At 39.9% G+C, this 19,385-nt stretch overlaps 1 protein-coding gene across 2 annotated transcripts in view; it reads right to left on the bottom strand.

Annotated features, from left to right (window-relative positions):
- ASNS (asparagine synthetase (glutamine-hydrolyzing)) overlaps positions 1-19,385 on the bottom strand; it is a 137,666-nt gene that overhangs the window by 5,984 nt on the left and 112,297 nt on the right. Inside the window, exons 7-13 of one of the 2 annotated variants that reach the window (XM_024767106.1) lie at positions 14,418-14,492; positions 9,577-9,612; positions 8,714-8,985; positions 4,763-5,000; positions 1,263-1,448; positions 906-1,007; positions 302-429 (exon numbers count right to left, since the gene is read on the bottom strand). In XM_024767106.1, the coding sequence (XP_024622874.1) occupies positions 302-429; positions 906-1,007; positions 1,263-1,448; positions 4,763-5,000; positions 8,714-8,962 (903 nt within the window). In that variant the 5' untranslated portion in view covers positions 8,963-8,985; positions 9,577-9,612; positions 14,418-14,492. Of the gene's footprint in view, positions 1-301; positions 430-905; positions 1,008-1,262; positions 1,449-4,762; positions 5,001-8,713; positions 8,986-9,576; positions 9,613-12,746; positions 12,796-14,417; positions 14,493-19,385 lie in introns of those variants that run through there. The other variant, XM_024767107.1, reaches the window with a different exon arrangement.

Below are 19,385 nucleotides of genomic sequence, written 5' to 3'. Positions count from 1 at the left end.
GGAAGATCCCACATGCCGCCGGAGCGGCTGGGCCCGTGAGCCATGGCCGCTGAGCCTGCGTGTCTGGAGCCTGTGCTCCGCCACGGGAGAGGCCACAACAGTGAGAGGCCCATGTACCGCAAAAAAAAAAAAGTGCCCAGAGTACAGTGTACAACATAGTTGATATTCAACAGGCATTTCATTCCATTTTAATGTATTTAATTCAAAACAATTATCTAAGTCAATGCAGCAGCAAAGTATAGAACCATCAATTACTAACAAGTCTGTCTTAACTACATAACAGGCAAAGACAGTGTCTTACCTTTCTAGCAGCTAGTAAATCGGGACTGTCTTCCATGCCAATCGCAAATGTCTGGAGAGGATACTGTACTTGGGCCTCTTTTAGCTGCTTCAACAGGATGGCAGCAACCAAACTGGAATCCAAGCCACCTATGAGCAAGACAAGTGGTTATGGGCCTTACATAAGACAGGGACAGATATGATTTACATTCCTATTAAGCACTAAGATTAGAGTTTTACCATTTAAAATCCCCAAGTCTTATAAATTGAAAATCAACTTGAATAAGAAAAATCTAACATTTAACCTGTGATAATGGTAACAGTATTTGAATTGGTTGAAAACCACTACACACATTCTAGGACTCGAATCAAGATGGTGGAGTAGGAGGACATGGAACATTCTAAAGAATGTTTACTAGCTCACTCGTGCCAATATAATTATAGTATCACTTTAATTTGCTACATTATTATAAAATATTGAAAGCAACTTACAGAAAACTTTTTCATCCTATAATGGAGGAAAGATTAAATCATATAGTATTTTATAGTCAAAACCTCCAGGATAGCTATAAATCATTTAACTTAAATATGCACTAAATACAATTAGGTTTTTAAACTGACTTCACCTGATAAAAGGCAGCCAATCCTTCTGTCCGTCATCAAACGTTTCTTAATGGCATTGTCAAAAAGGATTCGGAGGTTGTTCTTCACAGTTTCTATCTCAAAACCTATTAACACATAAAGGAAATTAAATAGCTGCAGAAAAGCCTGGGCTGAATTATTTACTGAAATGGGTACACAGTCATCTACGTCTGTCATGATGGCATTTGCTCAACAGTGAAGTTGGCCAAATTGCAATGTGTCACCTCCAAATTAAAAAGGAAACAGATTTTCGAACTTACATCATTCCAGTGATGTGAGAGTACAGTTTTCCTTTTGGGGAGAGAGGTGGGGAACAGGTGGGTGGGCTTCTGCTTTCTTACCTGGGAAGAGTTTCTCCACGCTGTCATACAGGGCATGCAGAGGCTCATCTCTACAGTTATGATATTTAACCATTTCCACCGATGCTACTTTGCCATTTGGCTTTAAATCCAAAACTTCATAGTGTCCTGGGAGAAAAGGCTCCACTTTTAAAAAAGGAGTCATGGAGTGCTTCAAGTTAATGAGACCTACATATTCAAAAAGATAAATTTATTCATATGAGGATAAACTTCACAGTAACTTTCATGATTAGTTAATGTCCTCTAACTTCCTATTTATCGTCCCTCTTTAATACAAATACGTGTCCATTACATAAGCAAAACTGGAAAAATATAACCACTCAAAACCCTACCACCTACTTACTAGAAAGGTAACAGTACAGAGATGCACAGCAAAATTACACTGGTTTATAGTAATTCAAGGCAATAGGAAAATCTTCAGTGTTCAATTTCTTCTCCCTAGCTGGAATTTCTGATTTTAAAACATCTATTTTCTTCACTAAAGCAAACAAATACAAGAAAAGATACATTTATTAAGCAAAGAGAATGACTTGAAACTTAATTTTATGATATCCTGGTAGTCACTTGTCATCACTGAGGTATCTTAAGAAAATAGCTGTGGTTCCCAGTCTTTTAACAAGCAAAATGATCCACCATTACGTACTTTAAACTCAGGTATTAAGAAATCAAACATCTATCCCTTATGTAGCTATTATATACTGTGTGTGAGTTAAACATTATAATTTAAATTCCCTCAATAAGTTCTCACAGGAAGTAACCAACTTGACTTCACCATGATCTGTGATTAAAAAAGAAAAATCAGGGGCTTCCCTGTAGAGGCCAAAAGGGGGAGAGCCCCCCATACCAAAAAAAAAAAAAAAAAAAAAGAAAAGAAAAATCAGTGGTTTATTATAAACAGTAAGCCTATCTACACAGAATACTTATTATGATTTATAATTTGAGTTTGTTGACCCAGGAATCTACTGTGTAGTGTGGAATTCAAACAGCAGACAAGCCCCAGATCCTATCACCAGCTAGCAGACCTCAAGCTAGCCACACAGCTCCAGTAGGGGGAGAAGCAGTTACAAGACTTTAAGCAGGGAGCACCATGACCAAATGAGTTTTTGATAGGCTATTCTAAAAGCACTGAGAAAGGAAAACTGTTGCAGTACAGTATTCTAGATGAGATCATGTTGTTAAGAAAAGGGCAGTGTTAAGGATGTAAAAAAATCACAAGTCAAGAAATTTCAGAGGGTAAATTGTAGTGAGACCGTAATTCCATATCAAGGTTTTGGAGACACAGTGGAAGTATGGAGTCTGCTTTTCCCTTGTGTTCTCTTTGCTGGGCTTCCCTAACAGCACTTTCGGTAAATAACATATATACTTCTTTGCCATACGATCACAGTAAGTGATTTGAGGAATGAGGCAAAAAGGCAGACAGGCAGGTAGACCAGATTTTAGGATGTCATTCTATCTAGCTAGGAGATAAAAGATGAATGCCTTCCTCAACTTTGTCAAGAAATGCCAAATATGATTTATAAGTATTTTATTCCATTCTGTGGGTTGTCTTTTCACTTTCTTGATGGTGTCCTTTGAAGTACAAGAATGTTTACTTCTGATGAAATCCAATTTATTTTTTTGTTGCTTGTGCTTTTGGGGTCATATCTAAGAAATCTTTGCAAAATCCAAGGTCATGAAGATTTAGCCATATATTTTCTTCTAAGAGATTTATAGTTTTAGTGTTTACATTTAGGAGTTTGACCCACTTTAATTTTTATGTATGGTGTGAGGTAAAGGTTTAATAACTTCATTTTTTTGCATGTGTGTGTCCAGTTGTCCCAGCACCATTTGTTGAAAAGACTATTCTTCGCCCATTGAATGGTCTTGGAACCCTTGATGAAAATCTGTTGACTGCAGATGTATGGATTCACTTCTGGACTCTTAGTTCTATTCCACTGGTCTATATGTCTGTCCTGCCAGTACCACACTGTCCTGATTACCGTTATTTTGTAGTACGTTTTGAAGTCAGGAAGTGAGAATCCTCCTACTTTATTCTTTCTCAAGATTGTTTTGGTTATTGTGAGTCCTTTGCCATTCCCTATGAATTTCAGAGTCAGTTTGTCAATTTTTACGAAGAAGTCACCTGGGATTCTGACAGAGGTCATGCTGAATCTGTAGATCCATTGGGGGAGTCTGTGCCAACTTAACAATGTTAAGTCTTCGATCCATGATCATTGTATGCTTTCCAATTTATTTAGATCTTCTTTCATTTCTTTCAACAATGTTTTATAGTTTTCAGCATACAGTTTTGCACTGCTTTTGTTAGATTTATTCTCAAGTATTTTATTCTTTTTGATGCTATTTGTAAACACAGAGTAAACCACGTGACCCAGCAAGTCCACTCCTAGGTATACACCGAAGAGAAATGAAAACACAAAAACTTGTACACAAATATGTAGAGAAGCATTATTCATAAGAGCCAATTGTCCATCAACTGACAAAAGGATTAACAGTGGATAAACAGAATGTGGTATATCCATGTAATGGAGTATCTTTTGTCCATAAAAAGTAAATACTGATACATGTTACAACATAGGCAGACCTCGGAAACATTATGCCAAGTGACAGAAGCCAGTAACAAAAGACCACATATGATATGACTCCGTTCATATGGAATGCCCAGAATAGGGAAATCCACATAGACTGAAAGCAGATTGGCAGTTGGCTGGGACTGGGGGGAGAGGGGGTAGAGGAGGTAGTTGGGGACAGGAAGTTTAATGGCTGATGGATATGGAGTGATGGGGAGTGACAGCTCAAGAGTACAAGGTTTATTTTTATGGCTGCATTGCAAGACTTGTGGGATCTCAGTTCCCCTAACCAGGAATCGAACCGGGGCCCTCAGCAGTGAAAGCGCAGAGTCCTAACCACTGGACCGCCAGGGATTTCCCTACGGGGTTTATTTTTGAGGCGATAAAAAATTTCTAAAATTGACCGAAGCATTGGTTGCAGATATCTATGAACATACTAAAAACCACTGAATTGTACACTTTAAATGGAAGAATTGTATGGCATGTAAATTATACACCAATAAAGCTGTTTAAAAAATGCTAAATTAAAATGAGTCTGTGTGATAGCCATGGCACAGTACCACAGTGCAATAACTGCAGGGCCGGCCAACCCTACCATTACAATGTGACATAGGAAAACTTGAAAATACATATGGGATCAGACCAGACGCAGAGCCTATCAGCACGACAAAAATTAAATGACTTTACTACAGACTTATCCTCTAAGGTTTACAGAATTTAAGTGCTAAAAGGAGAGTCCAACTCCTTGGCTTTATAAAGAAAAGCTCAGAAAGTCCATGACTCACATAGTCACTTGTAAAAAATCTGGGTTGCCCCATTTGTAAATATGCATTGGATTAGATTTATAAATATTATTTAAAAGAAAACACAGTATCAGGACAATAATGAAAATCTACAGTAAAATTCTATCATTACCTTTAGCTTCTGAACACACGGCCAAAAATCCATCTTCTGTCACGGCTTTAAACAAAGGTCTGACTCCATAGGTATCTCTGCCCAAGAATACTTTCTTATTGGCAGTATCCAGTAAAATAAATGCAAATACCCCATCCAACATACAAACTGTTTGCTCAATTCCTCCTTTGTCATAAAGATGAAGGATTATCTCACCATCCACTTTGGTCTGGTATTCAAATTCAAAATGGTGTTGCAGCTTAAGGAAACAATAGCAAAGCAAAAATGTTAGAATCCTTGTGCATTCACTAATTTTTTTTTATTGCAAAGTTGCTTCAGTATTTTTGTGCTTTATAATTTCATGCACGTTAGTGATTTAAAAGAATCATGGCATTATAAAAATATAGCCTGTTTGAACTCAGAATCATACAAATTCTTTATAACATAAAGCTAAGCCCGTGAAAATTTTAGTTGCATTCTGATAACCAGAATACAGACGCGATGTACCTCTGTATTCCGTGGAGGGATGGAAATGTATATTATATACACACTGTGTATGTAATACACGTGTATTTACATAAATATGTTAAGTTAAGCAAATAGATTGCCAGGTGTCATGGACACTAAAAATGTGTCGTCTTCAACTGTGAGATTTTGGTTTGGGAATATAGTATCAGCTGAGCTTCTTCAAGTTCAGCCTCACAGACTTCCTATGAAAATAGAAAGTGAAAGGACAAACACATTTGGCACTATTCCCTGACAAATAAATGATTCCATCACAATGGTGGAGACAAATGGTCCAACACAGAGCTGCTGGTCCTGGGGAGGACTATAGCATCCCGTCCTTCCACCACTGCAGAGGCATTAAAGCTACTTCTCAGTGATGGACAAAATGATGCTGGAGCTTTATTCATCCACATCCCCCAGTGGAACAGCAAAGAGACCATCATTCCCACTGCATGTAGAGGGGGTTCAATTAAGTTAGGCCCAAACTCCGTGGCTCTCCCTCACCAATGGCAAACTGTGAGGGTGAAAACTTCTTGGTATGTTCCTCTTTCTTTGTACTTACTCATATTTTTGGCTGATAATAGAGAGGAGGTTCACAAAAACAAGTTGAAATGCTGGGTACATCTGAACATTTAAAACATGTTTTTAAATTTCAAAAAGTAAGTCTCTATGTTTATATGTGTATGACGTGTAAGGAGCATGCTTCACAACCATGCTCACTCTATAGATTTGTGAACCTTTTGTCCATAAGCACGGAACTGTACAAAAACGGGCTTTGGCCGCTTCCAATAACTACAAAGCCACCTCCCGGTCACCTCTCCTTGCTCTCAGAGACTGTCAGCGATGATCTCTGTCACTAGGAGGCAGTGTCTGGAAGGGGTCTTCTGCTGACCCTTCTGGGCTTAAGTACCTGCAGGATAAATGAGCCTAAAGCATTGGATGATTTCAGCAAGCAACAGCTTCCAAATCTATACTCCACCACCTCATCATCATCATGGCTCTTTGGCCTAAAGCTTACAGGTAACTTACTGGTTAATGATTCACGTGTATACTTCCCACCCTCCTGAAGCCACACTTAGCTTAAAGCCCCCATATTCTGCCATCACGCAGAAATCACACTGCCATTTGACTTGCTGGCTGTAGGCCTCTGATGCCCCCTGCAGGGAGGGGGCCTCCTCTTTGCCCAACCTTCACTCGTATTCCTCCTCTCCTTGACCAGTCTCCCTCCACTCCCAACTGCTGGCTGGATTTTAGTAGTAAATTCTATTTTCACCAAAAAAGGGGGACCTTTGAAGCTTATGTTGCAGAATTCTTTATATAAGCCTGAAATGTCAATTCTACTCTTTAGACAGATTTTAGCTGCTCACACTAGATAATCTGAATGATTGGTAAAAGCAATGGAACTTCTCTGCTTCTGAAAATGCAACATATTTGGCTAATTTAGAAAAGAAATATTTTCAAAATATTTAACAAAATACACAAAAGCAGCTATGTTGTTCAAGTAAAACATGGCATTTCCTACCTAATTTTAAGGTGAAAGTCAGGATACTACTGCCATAATACAAACTTAGCATTCTCACGTATATGGTACCAACTTGGCTTTATAAGGAAGTTTTAACTGCCCCCTCCTCTGTTCCCACTAGCTTGAAACTCCCTTACCTTTCCTGTTCCATTTCACCTCCAATCACCTATAAAAATGATGTCTGATGTATAGTAGGCCCTTATTAAATATATGAAAGGAATATGCTGAATAACTATAATGACTCTTCAAATGAAAAGCCTATTCTTGAGTGTTCCTATAAGCCGACAACAAACAAAGACTAAAGCTATTATTCAGAGATAAAAATGGCCAGAGGGTGACTAGAATATAAATCCCTACTCATGAATGATAGACATATATCAAGAAGTCTCAAAAAGTACCGAGAAAAATCACAACCAAATGTATGACCCTTGAATGAAATCTGGCTCAAAACCAAAAAACAGCTATAAATATATTCGTGGAACACCTGGGAAATTTTAATATGAACTGGATATTAGAGGGTATTATGGATTCTTAGGTATAATAATAGTATTGGTGTTAGGTAGAAGAATGCCCTTATTCTTAGCAGACAAATGCTTACATATTTAGGAGTAAAGTGTTACAATATCTGCAGTATACTCTAAAATGATTAAGCCCAAAATTGAATGTGTGTGTATACAGACAGAGAGATAAAGCAAAAAAGGCAAAACATTAACAATTATTCCATCCAGATGCTCAATGTTCTGTTCTTTTTTTGTAAATTTGAGATTTTCAAAATTAAAAGTTGGGGTGGAGAGTGACAAAAAAAATAACTTGCAAATTTTAGATTAAAAAATTTCTTATGAAACACCAGCCAAACAATTCCAGATCACAAGGCTCTTAGTAAATCTGGCTTCCTCGGGTTAGAATTTCCCAACCTTCACTACTCTCATCCTAAGAGTATGCTTTCACCAGATTAAAAAGCTGTTCCAGGGCTTCCCTGGTGGCACTCCAAAAAAAAAAAAAAAAAAAAAGCTGTTCCAATTTTAGTGCTGCCGAAAGTCTTACTTCTTGCACTCCACTGCATCTGGCTACCTGTCTATCCTTTGCCTGATTAATTATGCAACAGCAACATCTTAAGGGCAGCATTAAATATAAGTTACAAATGTGATCACCCACAAACTATTAAATTCTATCCCTGCCTTAAAATCTTCAAATCTCACTGCTCTTAGAATTATATTCTACCTCCTTACCAAGTCCTCCTTGCTCTGGCCCTCCCCACTTCCACCTGGCCCTTGTTCACTTATGACAATCTCAGGGTTCTAAGCATGGCTATTCCCTCTGCACGAAAATGCCCTTCCCAGCCCTGCTAGCTAATCCTTGTCCATTCAAGTCTGAGTTGAAGTGTCAATTCCTCAAGAGGCTTTCTCTGACCACCTATACTGAAACTGGATCTCCCATATCCATGAGCTCCATATTCATTTTTTCAGAACGCCTAGTATATGTACAATGATTCTAAGAGTTAAAAACCTGAAGTGTAATCCTTTTTCTTTTTTTTTTTTGCGGTACACGGGCCTCACTGTTGTGGCCTCTCCCATCGCAGAGCACAGGCTCCGGATGTGCAGGCTCAGCAGCCATGGCTCACGGGCTCAGCCGCTCCGCGGCATGTGGGACCTTCCCGGACAGGGGCACGAACCCGTGTCCCCCGCATCGGCAGGCGGACTCCCAACCACTGCGCCACCAGGGAAGCCCTGTAATCCTTTTTATCATTTTGTTTGTGTGTGTGACCAAGTCATTTCACCTCTTTGTGCATTGGTGCCCTGTCTCTCTATATATAATTGGAGCAAATGAGAATGAACATGGAAAGTGTTTGAAAGCAAAAAGCATTATACAAAATAAAATTATTATAACCAACTAGCTCTGAGGCTTAATCACATCCAGATAGCTTCTGGTTTTATTCTGTTTACCTTCTTGTGGTTGTAGATTTCACCATTGTAACACAGCCACAAGTAAGGATATTTCTTCACTCGAATTGGCTGCATTCCAAACAGCTGGTCAACCACTGCCAAACGGTGAAATCCAAAGCAGCAGTTGGTATATCCATTGACATTCTCAAAACGAAATGCATCTGGACCTCTGTGTGCAATCTTCATAGCACTCAGACACTGAACAGAAAGGCAGTCGTCACTGCCAAAGAGGGCCCAAATGCCACACATGGTGCAATGGAGCTATGGGCTCTCTATGGAGAGAAAAACAGACAAATTAAATATTCAATATCCAATCCAATTCTGTATTCAATCTTGATTGCCCAAACTTGCATAAGCCACTTCAAAGACTGAAATATAAATTACAGCAATTTTCCAGTAGGTTGGCAGGCACACAGGGACAGAGAATGATTTAATTTACTTACAAGTATTCAGGAAAGATGGATGACCTTAACATCCAGCCAGCTATAGCAGCTTAGCCCCCAGTCAAAGGCTGCATCCCTCTCACATTAGGATTTGGTCAGCTAGAGCTAGCAGTGTTCAGGCCACATTCTGTTTTGTATCCTAGGTTTACACCCAAGATACAGATACACATGCAGGCTGGCTCCATCCTTGCCAGAGATCCCATCCCCACTCTCTCCATCCCAGAATCCCAAAAGCCCTGAAAAATCCAAGAGATGCTCCAGATTACTACAGTCGCCTCTTGTGTCTCCTTGACAATTAAATGCCGGCTTTATACCTGTACGAATAGATGTATAGTGGGTAGAAAAGATGATCATACATACTGCCTAAGTGTAACATTAAGATACACAGCTATTATAAACATTTCACTACTTCTAGCTTACCTCCAAGTGACTTATTCAAACACAATCAGAGAAGTTCTAAAAAGAAAAGAGAAAGCAATATTATCTGATATCTTAGTTTAATAACAACAAAAAAATTTAAGTTGACAGAGATACAAAATGTTCACCATCAAAATGTCCTAAAAAACAAAAATGTTAAACATTTTTGTCTCAAAGCTACCTTGGTGAGTAAGAAAGCAAAGTAGGTGGGACATACACACCAGTATCTCAGAAAAACAATTTGGCTATTCCCTGTAGGCCAAGAAGCAAATAAGTTACTTCCTACAAATGTTAATTACTTTGCAATTCAAATTCAATTCTCAACTGTGAAATAAACAGCAGTTTTAGTTGAATGCTGTCAGCTCAAAACAGTTACTTTACCTAAATATCTATAACTTGCAAACTATTTTGGTATTTTTTTAAAATGGAAATTTGCAGCAAATGCCTAGATAAAAGGCATCAAGAAAAAATATAAATATTCAAGTTGCATCAATCACTTGGAACAATCGTCTGAAGACATTTCATTTGTATTTAAATGAACCAAAGCCTTATTTGGAGCTTTTATGAGACCAGATCCAATTAATGGAAAATGGTATTAACTAAAACAACTCGGAAATGAAGTATCACATGTCCTATGCAGCCCCTCCCATGCATTTGGCTGAATAGCCCATAATCAGATACAGGAACATCTCTGAGATATTGTCAGTTTGGTTCCAGACCACTGCAATAAAGCAAGTCACATGAATTTTTTGGTTTCCCAGTGCATATAAAAGTTATGTTTACACTACACTGTAGTCTATTAGGTGTGCAGTAGCATGATGTCTAGCAATGTACATACTTTAATTTAAAAATGCTTTATTGCTAAAAAATGCTAACCATCATCTGAGTCTTCAGCAAGTAGTAATCTTTTTGCAGTGGAAACATCAAAGATCACTGATCACAGATTGCTAAAGTTTCAAGTTACAAAAATGTGACAGGAAGTGAGCAAATGAGCAAATGCTGTTGGAAAAATGACACCTATGCAGAGTTGTCACAAACCTTAAATTTGTTTAAAAAAAAAGCAGTACCTGCAAAGCTAGGTACGCTTGGATTTACTTCAAGATTTACTGGGAAAAATTCACTGAGGTTTAAGTGAGGTGACTATTAATAAGCCATCTACTTTTGACTCTAGAAAAATGGGCTGGGAAAGTGCTCTGAAATCATGTGGGGTGATTAGTCAGTCATTTACCTAAGTCTTCCTAATGCTGCTTAGTGAATCCCATTAAGCATGCTACAGAAACTCAGTAAGCACTAAATTGGAGGGGAAACGGGCGACAAACGTTTGCAAAGCACACTTATTTCTCCAGCAGGAAAAGCAAATTAAAACTATCACCTATTATTTTTATTGGAAACAGTCTTACTTGCAAACATCCTACTTGGCAGCGCTTTTTCCTACTGCTGTTACCTGTTCCCAGTAATTTTCCATATTTCCTCATAAATGTCTAGAGCAGTGCTGTCCGGTTGAAATGTGAGCCACATGTGTAATGTTAAATATAATAGTAGCGCCATTAAAAAAGTAAAGACAAAAGCATAATAAAAATTTTTTTAAAAAGAAAAAAGTGAAATTTCAATTAGATTTTAACACAATGTACTGAAAATGGTATTATGTCAAGACGTAATTAGTACAAAAATATTAACAAGATATTTTACATTGCTTTTTGCTATTAAATCATCAACACTTTAAGCACATTTCAATTCGGATTAGCCAGCACTTCACGTTCTCAATAGTCACATGTGGCTAGTGGTTACTGAATTGGACAGTGTTGTTTCAGAGCACTTTATTTCTTAAACCAATACTTAAAAGCAAAGTGATATGGTGAAGTTTAAGATTTCAGCAACTAACTCCTGCACAGGTTCAAGACCTAAATTACTTTTTTTTTTTTAAATAGATCTTTACTGGAGTATAATTGCTTCACAATACTGTGTTAGTTTCTGTTGCACAACAAAGCGAATCAGCCATGTGCATACACATGTCCCCATATCCCCTCCCTCTTGAGCCTCCCTCCCGTCCTCCCTATCCCACCCCTCTAGGTCATCGCAAAGCACCGGGCTGATTTCCCTATGCTATGCTGCTGCTTCCCACCAGCCAACTATTTTACATTCCGTAGTGTATATGTCGATGCTACTCTCACTTCACCCCATCTTTGCCCTCTCATCCCATGTCCTCCAGTCCATTTTTTATGTCTACCTCTACTATTTACCATAGCCAGGACGTGGAACCAACCTAAATGTCCATCGACAGATGAATGGATAAAGAAGATGTGGCACATAGATACAATGGAATATTACTAAGCCATAAATTACTTTTAATTAATCTTATAATAATGAGACCAGTCAATGAAAAAGTTGAGTTACCAGTGCTTTTAAATTATTTATCAAGCACCCCGGGCAATAGATGGTAAAGAAATAATGTAGGCCACAGGCTGAGGAAAAACACTGTCTTTTCATTAAAATAATAACATTAATCTGAAACTAGCCCTATAAAATAGATATCCATTGAGAAAAGGCATGCCCGTTTCTTTTGCCTTTTCCCATACTGCGCCGCCTGTCGTGCCCAGATCTCTTCTGGGCAGGATTTGCTCAGCAAGTCACTTGTTGAGTCTTGCAGTCTACACAGATGGGGGGAGGGGTGACTAGGTGACGGGGTGGAGGTTGCCGGAGGTGAGAGGGTATCCTCCGAGGCCTTAACAGACAGCCCTTTAGACCCTCCCTCTCGGACCAGGACCTAGCGACCGCGTCGACCCACGACTCGCGCCTGCACTCGGGCCGCGTGCATCCTCCAGCCCATCCGAGCGGGTCCCCTGAAATGCGAAAACTTCCGCAGGCTTCGACACAATATAATACAAAATAATGAAATTTAAAATGGCCAACTTAAACCGCCGCCGCCTTCTCTCCAACGCGGCAGGGCCTTGGCTCTGCGGGTCACTAGGTCCCCCCTCCGGGACCACAGCGGAGGTCTTCCCAGGGGCGCAACAATCGGCCCCGCCCCCTTTGCTCCGCAGCAGCCGCAGACGCCGGTATCCGCGTCTGCCCTCCCGTCGGGCAGGCCAAGCTGCTGCGCATCCTCCTCCCTCTCCCGGGGCAGCCCCACGGCACGCTGGGAGAGCGCTGCGACCCCCGGCTGCCCGGCCTACCTGGGCTCCAGAGGGGTGGGGGGGCGGGCGAGCGTGAAGCGAGCAGGCTGTGACTTGCGGGCTGAGGACCTCCCCTCGCCTCTCACTTTATAACCGTCTGGCTCCTGTAATGCGTGCAGGAGGTTTCATCACGTCTGGGAGGGCCAACCAGCGCGCAGAGGCGTGGCCCGCAGGGCGTGAAGGCGCTAGCCCGGCCAGGACTGGATGCGGAGCGAGGGAGGCGGAGGAACTGCTCTGTTTCTTGCTTCTTAAAGTGTTAGTGCACCTGCTGAGGGAGAGCCTCAGAGGCCTGGCCAGGTGCCCCACTGACACCTAGGATTACCTTACCTGCTGTTCTGACAATTCATTAATCTTCCGCACTTGTTTTGTTCTTAGGGAAACCATCAGCAACTGAATGCCGTATCCCCTCTGCAGCAGATCTCCCTCATATGTCTTTGTGAAGTCTTTAGAAGTGCTTTATCCTCCTTATTACTAAGAGAGCATCTTAGCTGTGGATACGCATATATTTGCTAAATTAATAAATAGTGAGACAGATGGGAATAGCTGGATGGGTCTCCACCTTTTATTTTATTTTTAATTTATTTTTGGGGGCATGAAACTCCTACATCTTTATTTTTTTAACATATTTATTGGAGTATGATTGCTTTACAATGGTGTGTTAGTTTCTGCTTTATAACAAAGTGAATCAGCTATACGTATACATATATCCCCATATCCCCTCCCTCTTACGTCTCCCTCCCACCCCCCCATCCCTATCCCTCTAGTCCACTTTTTATTAAATGCAAATTAGATTTCATTATGTTCTTCTACCTCAGGCGGAGTTAAATTTCTCCTTCCTCTGGACTTACAGCACAGTGTAATTGTATTTTGTGATGGATCATCATCAGACTTCTGAGGTGGTTGTATTGGCGCTCAACCAGACGGTAACCTTGTTGATTGTGTCGACCTCTTCACCTTTTGGGTCTCAGGATCGGCTCAGTGGATTCATGTATTCAGTTCAATTCGGTTACTCATTACATTTGGTCGTTGACAAATTTCACTTTCAGGAAAGGACTGAGTTCCATTCCAGTCTGAATTTTATGACTACTCATATGACCATGAGATATGTCCTATAACCTCTTAACATTTACATCTTTAAAATAAGCAAGTTAGGGACTTCCCTGGTGGCACAGTGGTCAAGAATCCGCCTGCCAATGCAGGGGACATGGGTTCGAGCCCTGGTCCGGGAAGACCCCACATGCTGTGGAGCGGCTGGGCCCGTGAGCCATGGCCACTGAGCCTGTGTGCCTAGAGCCTGTGCTCCGCAATGAGAAGCCACCACAATGAGAAGCCCACTCAGTGCAACAAAAGAGTAGCCCCTGCTCGCCGCAATTAGAGAAAGCCCGCATGCAGCAACGAAGACCCAACACAGCCAAAAATAAATAAATAAATAAACTTAAAATAAATAAATAAATAAAATAAGCACGTTAGAGACTACTGGGGGTCCTCCTAGTCCTGAAATTTTAAGTACTACAGTGATGAGAGTTCTGTAGAGCCATAGCACCCAAGGAGGGAAATTATTTCTTTTCATCCCCACAATATCAACTATCTCATCAAAACTCAAAATAGCATTGCAATCTGGATATTTTTACATGAGGCCCAGTTAGAAGTATATTATCCATATTTACACACCTAATACTTGTGGATCCAGATGTGACACCAGGTTTGTCTAGATCCACAGGCCATTTTCTTTTCATCACATTCTGCCTGTGGAATAGAATGACAAGAAGATCTGTGTTGTACTGGAGACACTGACAGAAGAGAAAAGGGTTGATATAGCCTCTCTTATTTTTACAAAACATGAATGACCTCCATTCAGGACAAAATATATTTTATTTTCCAGATTTCATCCCCATTCATATATTGGAGAATTACCCTGAAATTAGACTTTTTTCCTATTTATTGTCTGCACTGAGAGCTTGAAAGAGGAGACTCCATTTTAAAGGCACTGATGAACTGGTACCAGTACTGCCCTCAAATTTATTATGCAGAACTGGGTAAGCCATGTCCTCATTAAAAGATGTTTAAGGCCTAATGTTTCTTTATAAAATCTAAGTCACGTTGATACCTAAAGCCAAAATATATCCGTGACCCCTAAACATTTTTACAAAGATTCCTTTTAGAATTTTTTTAAAAAAGGTTTTCTTGACCTGTCCCCACAAGAAGACAGTGTGCTTTTAGTGTCCCTTTGATAGAGAAAATATACCAAGATAAAAATAAACAAGGCCCCATGACTTCATAGCACTCTAAAATAAATTTGTATTTTATTAGTCACATCAGCACCAAAATATAGTAAAATTACATGTGCAAGACATACTGAGATCAGACTATAGTTAATGCTTGTACAGGATACAGGTTTGATATCCTCATGTAATACATTCCCAACCAGTTCTGTAATTGCCAAGAATACAAATTCCCTAAGCACAGAGCATGCAGTAGACACTGAGTAGTTGCCAGACAAGAGCAAAGATGACAGAGGACTAAGTTCTAAGGTTCTTTATTGCCCTAAAGTTTTCAGCATCAAATAGACTTTGCTATGTCCTATTCTATATACTCTCTCAAACCTGAGGACAAGCTGGGAAAGTAGGTTTTCTACCCACATTTTACAAATGTAAAACTAAGACTCAGAAATTGAGGGATTTAGCCAAATACACACTGTTTGAATGAAATCATAAAGAATTGAATCATAATAGTATAAATCCCATTTCCCTTCCCAGCCTGTCTAGGTAGTGGGAGATAGATACTTGATAGACTACCTGGTGTGGTTGCTGGTACTGGGTATCCTTCCCTTGTCTCTTCAGAGCCACTTTCAGGTTTGTGCCCTGGCTTCCTGGCCCTCCTCTTTCACTGGGAGTGGTCAAAGGGAGACACTTCCAGGAGCCGCAGAGGGTGGGAGGGAGAAGTCTCAGGGCATTTCTTTTCCTGGCTCACCTACCACAAAGCTCCTCTCCTGTCAGCAGACCCCCTTTGTTCTTCCTTCTCTGCAGATTCCAGGAACTGCTTCCTCCTCACCCCCTTCAGGCCTAGCCCTAAGGTGCTGAGGCTGTCCTAAACCCTGCCCACACTTCTCTCATTAGCCCTAATTGGAGTGTGCCATCTGCTTATCTGAACCTGACCCGACACGTTGGTCTAAGATATAACTGAGTTTGTGGTGGATTAAACTAGAGTGGAAAACAATTCACATCCTCTCCTAATTATCCAACACAAATGAAAACTAAATTATGTTGGCCTATTTTCCCACATCTTACCTCACCCGTCCTGAAACCGCACTCTAAAAGCCACCTGGGAGCATTTAAAACTCTTTGAACTTAGTCCCTGAGGAATCAGAATAAAATCCTCCTCTGTCATGTAAAACCTGTAGGCTAGTTCCCCATCCAAAAAATGTAATTGGCAGCACAAGACTATATTTGTTAAGCCCTGAGAGCATTCATTAAAATCAAGTCTTTAAATTTCTTTTAAATATCAACTAAGCTGGTTTTTCGCAATTTTTTTTTGTAGGTGGATCCGTTTTCTAGAATTTAAAAAATATATAGTTGTTAGACAATCACATGATGGTACCTATTCTTGGGTATTCATCGACTAAGAAAAAGTATATTATAATGAAAAGCTTCATTGATGTTAATAACACCTTAAAATAGATACTTGTTGAATTACTAAATGGGGAGTTGGAATGGAATAAGTGAGAAGAGTACAATGTTCTCCAGTCGCTATAACAGATTTGATGAAGCTTTCTTTGTGGTCCTCAGGAAAATGAATCCTTCCTTCCTGTGGCTCCCCCTTCACTTATAGCTGATGTTCCAGCCTTTTAATATTGGTAACTGTGTTGAGGTATGAGTTTCCTACCTAGCTGTGAACTCCTAATAGTCCCATCCAAGCATGTTAACGATGCTAGGTTAGGAAACTAGAATACTGAGGTCTAGTCCCAGATACACAAATAGTTTATTATATGTCTCTTGATCTTCTTGGGTTTCCACATCTGTAAAATAATAGGGCTGAAATAAACAAACTTTGGTGTTTCTTCTAGACTTACAATTCTAACCGTTGAAACTAAGTAGACGTGAGCTATTTACAGCATTCCAATGTAGGAGTACAGATCAATGTGTTAATTTCTCATCTAAGAAACCCTTATATTTACATTGCAAATAAGATTTCCCCTCATTTAAAGCTAATTGAGACTCAGAGACAGGACAGGACTTTGGATCACACAGTCATCCAGGAGTATACCCAGGATCTGAGCCCAGATGGATCTGAATCCATTGTCCCTTCTCCACCACCCACATGGCCTCTTATCTGGGAGACTGATCTATCTAAGAGGATTGTCCTTTTTATTCCAGGGCACAACTGAGATCCAGGTTGTGCTATATTAAAATATAGCGTATTTCTAAGTATAATCTTTTTTCCAGTCTTTGCTTGCATTTTTTATTGGAAGCTAACAAAGGACCAGAGGCACTTTTAAAATTATTTTAACTGAGCTATTGAGAATGTAGAGTTCATCCTGTTCCTGTTTTGAAAAGACCCTGGTGTCAGTATCCTCATCTTCCCCCATTGCCACTTACCCATCCCCATTCTGTCACTGATACTTTACCAAAGTTTATTATGTAAAATTAATATGCCCTGTCTGCAGGGTCCACAACCAGAGAACAGCTCTAGCTGAGAATATTAGTTAAAACAAGAGTTTCACGTGAAAACTATTACTTGGTATGTAATAGTTATAAATAAGAATGTCTTTTTTAATGTCAAAAAATTGAGCAGTCTCACATGACAATAGTTGTACATCAGTCTCCCATTGATCGAGAAGAATAAGTGAGAAGCCACTTAAAACTCAGTAAAGACTTTGGAACTCATTTTGTTTTCTTCAGCGTAAGAGCATCCACATATATTCTGAAATATAATTCTTCACGTGCGTTCATGATGCCTCTGATACGCAAGATGGGCAAGGACAATTATAGAGTGATACTGTAAATAGAATGGAAAGGACAATGGAGGTAACAAGGGCCACGAGAGGTTTCTAAGTGAAGTGAAATCAGATCAACTTTTTCAATAGCTGACCTTGACAGCAGTGGGGAGAGCCAACTGCAATGGGATGCCCGGCAGCAGGAGGTCAATTAGAAAGCAGAGGAGGATGTCAGCAGCGCTGGGATGCAGAGACAGATAGATGTGGAGACAGTGGGTACGAGGGTGAGGGAGAGGGAAAATCCAGAACAGTCTACACTTGGGGAATAGGTTGAAGGAGAAACCATGATAGGAAATAACAGGAAATATCAGAGGAGGAGATGTTAGAATAGGGACATCTGCAGGGTAGGGAAGGGGTTGGAACGAGGGGCAACATTGTATTTACTTTAGTATCTATTAAGATAGAAATGCCTGAGCTACATCCATTAGGCAGTTGGATGGATGTACCAGTTTAAAACTAGGGAGATCTAAGTTAGAGTTTTAGAAGAAAATAAAGCATAGTAGTTACAACAGCTTTAGAATCAGATAGACAATGAGTTCAATCAAAGCTCTGCCATTTGCTAACTCCATGGGATTGGGCAAGATTCAGAGCCTTACTGAGCATAAGCTTCCCCATTTGAAAATGAGGCTGGTGATACTCAGAGGAGTTTTTGGTGTGGATGGAATGACACAAGGCAGATAAAGAGGTTAGCAAACTGCCTGGCACATAATAGTAAATTCTCAGTAAATGTTAGATGCCATTATTATTATATGTTATTGAACAATGAATAGAGGTAAAAATTGAAACCAAAGGATTGGAAGTGATAACTGTGGGAATACACAAGAGAGAATAATCAAAGGCAAGGTCTTGAAGATGCCAACTCTGGAAGGGAAGGCAGAGTAGGAGCAGGCAAAACAGACTGAGAAGGTGTAGAGGAAGGAGAAAGGAGGGTCAGGAGAGAGCGAGCAGTGGCCTGGAAGCCGCTGAAAGAGTTGCAACAAGTAGGAGGATGGATCAAAATCATCGTATTAAGCAGTTATGGAGCAGAAAAGCAACCATTAGATCCCATAATGAGGATGTCATTGTTGACCTGAACAAACAGTACTTTAAAGAAAGGGTAGAGGCAGTACCCTGAGACAGCATTCAGCTTTCCTAGATGTCTGAAAACTTAATTACTAAAAATACATATATAATTATAGAAGAATATACTCCAGCTTAAAAACAAAAAGGGGCTAATTAGTAGTAGTAATACAACTGAAATGGTTCTCTCCAGGAACTTTCCCTTCAGTGTGTGATCATGCTATTATTTCTCCCATCTTAAAAACAACAACAAATCTTGACTCTATAACTCTACTTCTTCCTCTGTCCGCTGCTCCATCTCTCTTTTTAATCTTTGCAGCAAAACTCTTCCAATGGTTGAAATTCCCCATCTCCAATTTTCTTCTACACTCACTCCAAAAGGACTTCTCTCCCACATTCCACCAAAATTACTATTGTCAGAGTCACCAGTAACCCTCACATTGTAAAATCCAATGGTCATTTCTCAGTCTTCACCTTAGTTGATCTATTACCAACATGCGATAGTTTATCATTTTCTGCCCTTTAAGCGCTTAGCTTTCAGGATACATATTCTCTTGATTGTCCTCTATTTTCATAGCCACTCTGTC

The sequence above is a fragment of the Neophocaena asiaeorientalis genome, unplaced genomic scaffold (genome assembly GCF_003031525.2).
Source record: "Neophocaena asiaeorientalis asiaeorientalis breed wild unplaced genomic scaffold, Neophocaena_asiaeorientalis_V1.1 scaffold70, whole genome shotgun sequence".
Lineage (NCBI taxonomy): Eukaryota > Metazoa > Chordata > Mammalia > Artiodactyla > Phocoenidae > Neophocaena > Neophocaena asiaeorientalis.
The sequence above is the reverse complement of the archived record's forward strand: the minus strand, read 5'-3'. Positions and strand labels throughout refer to the sequence as shown.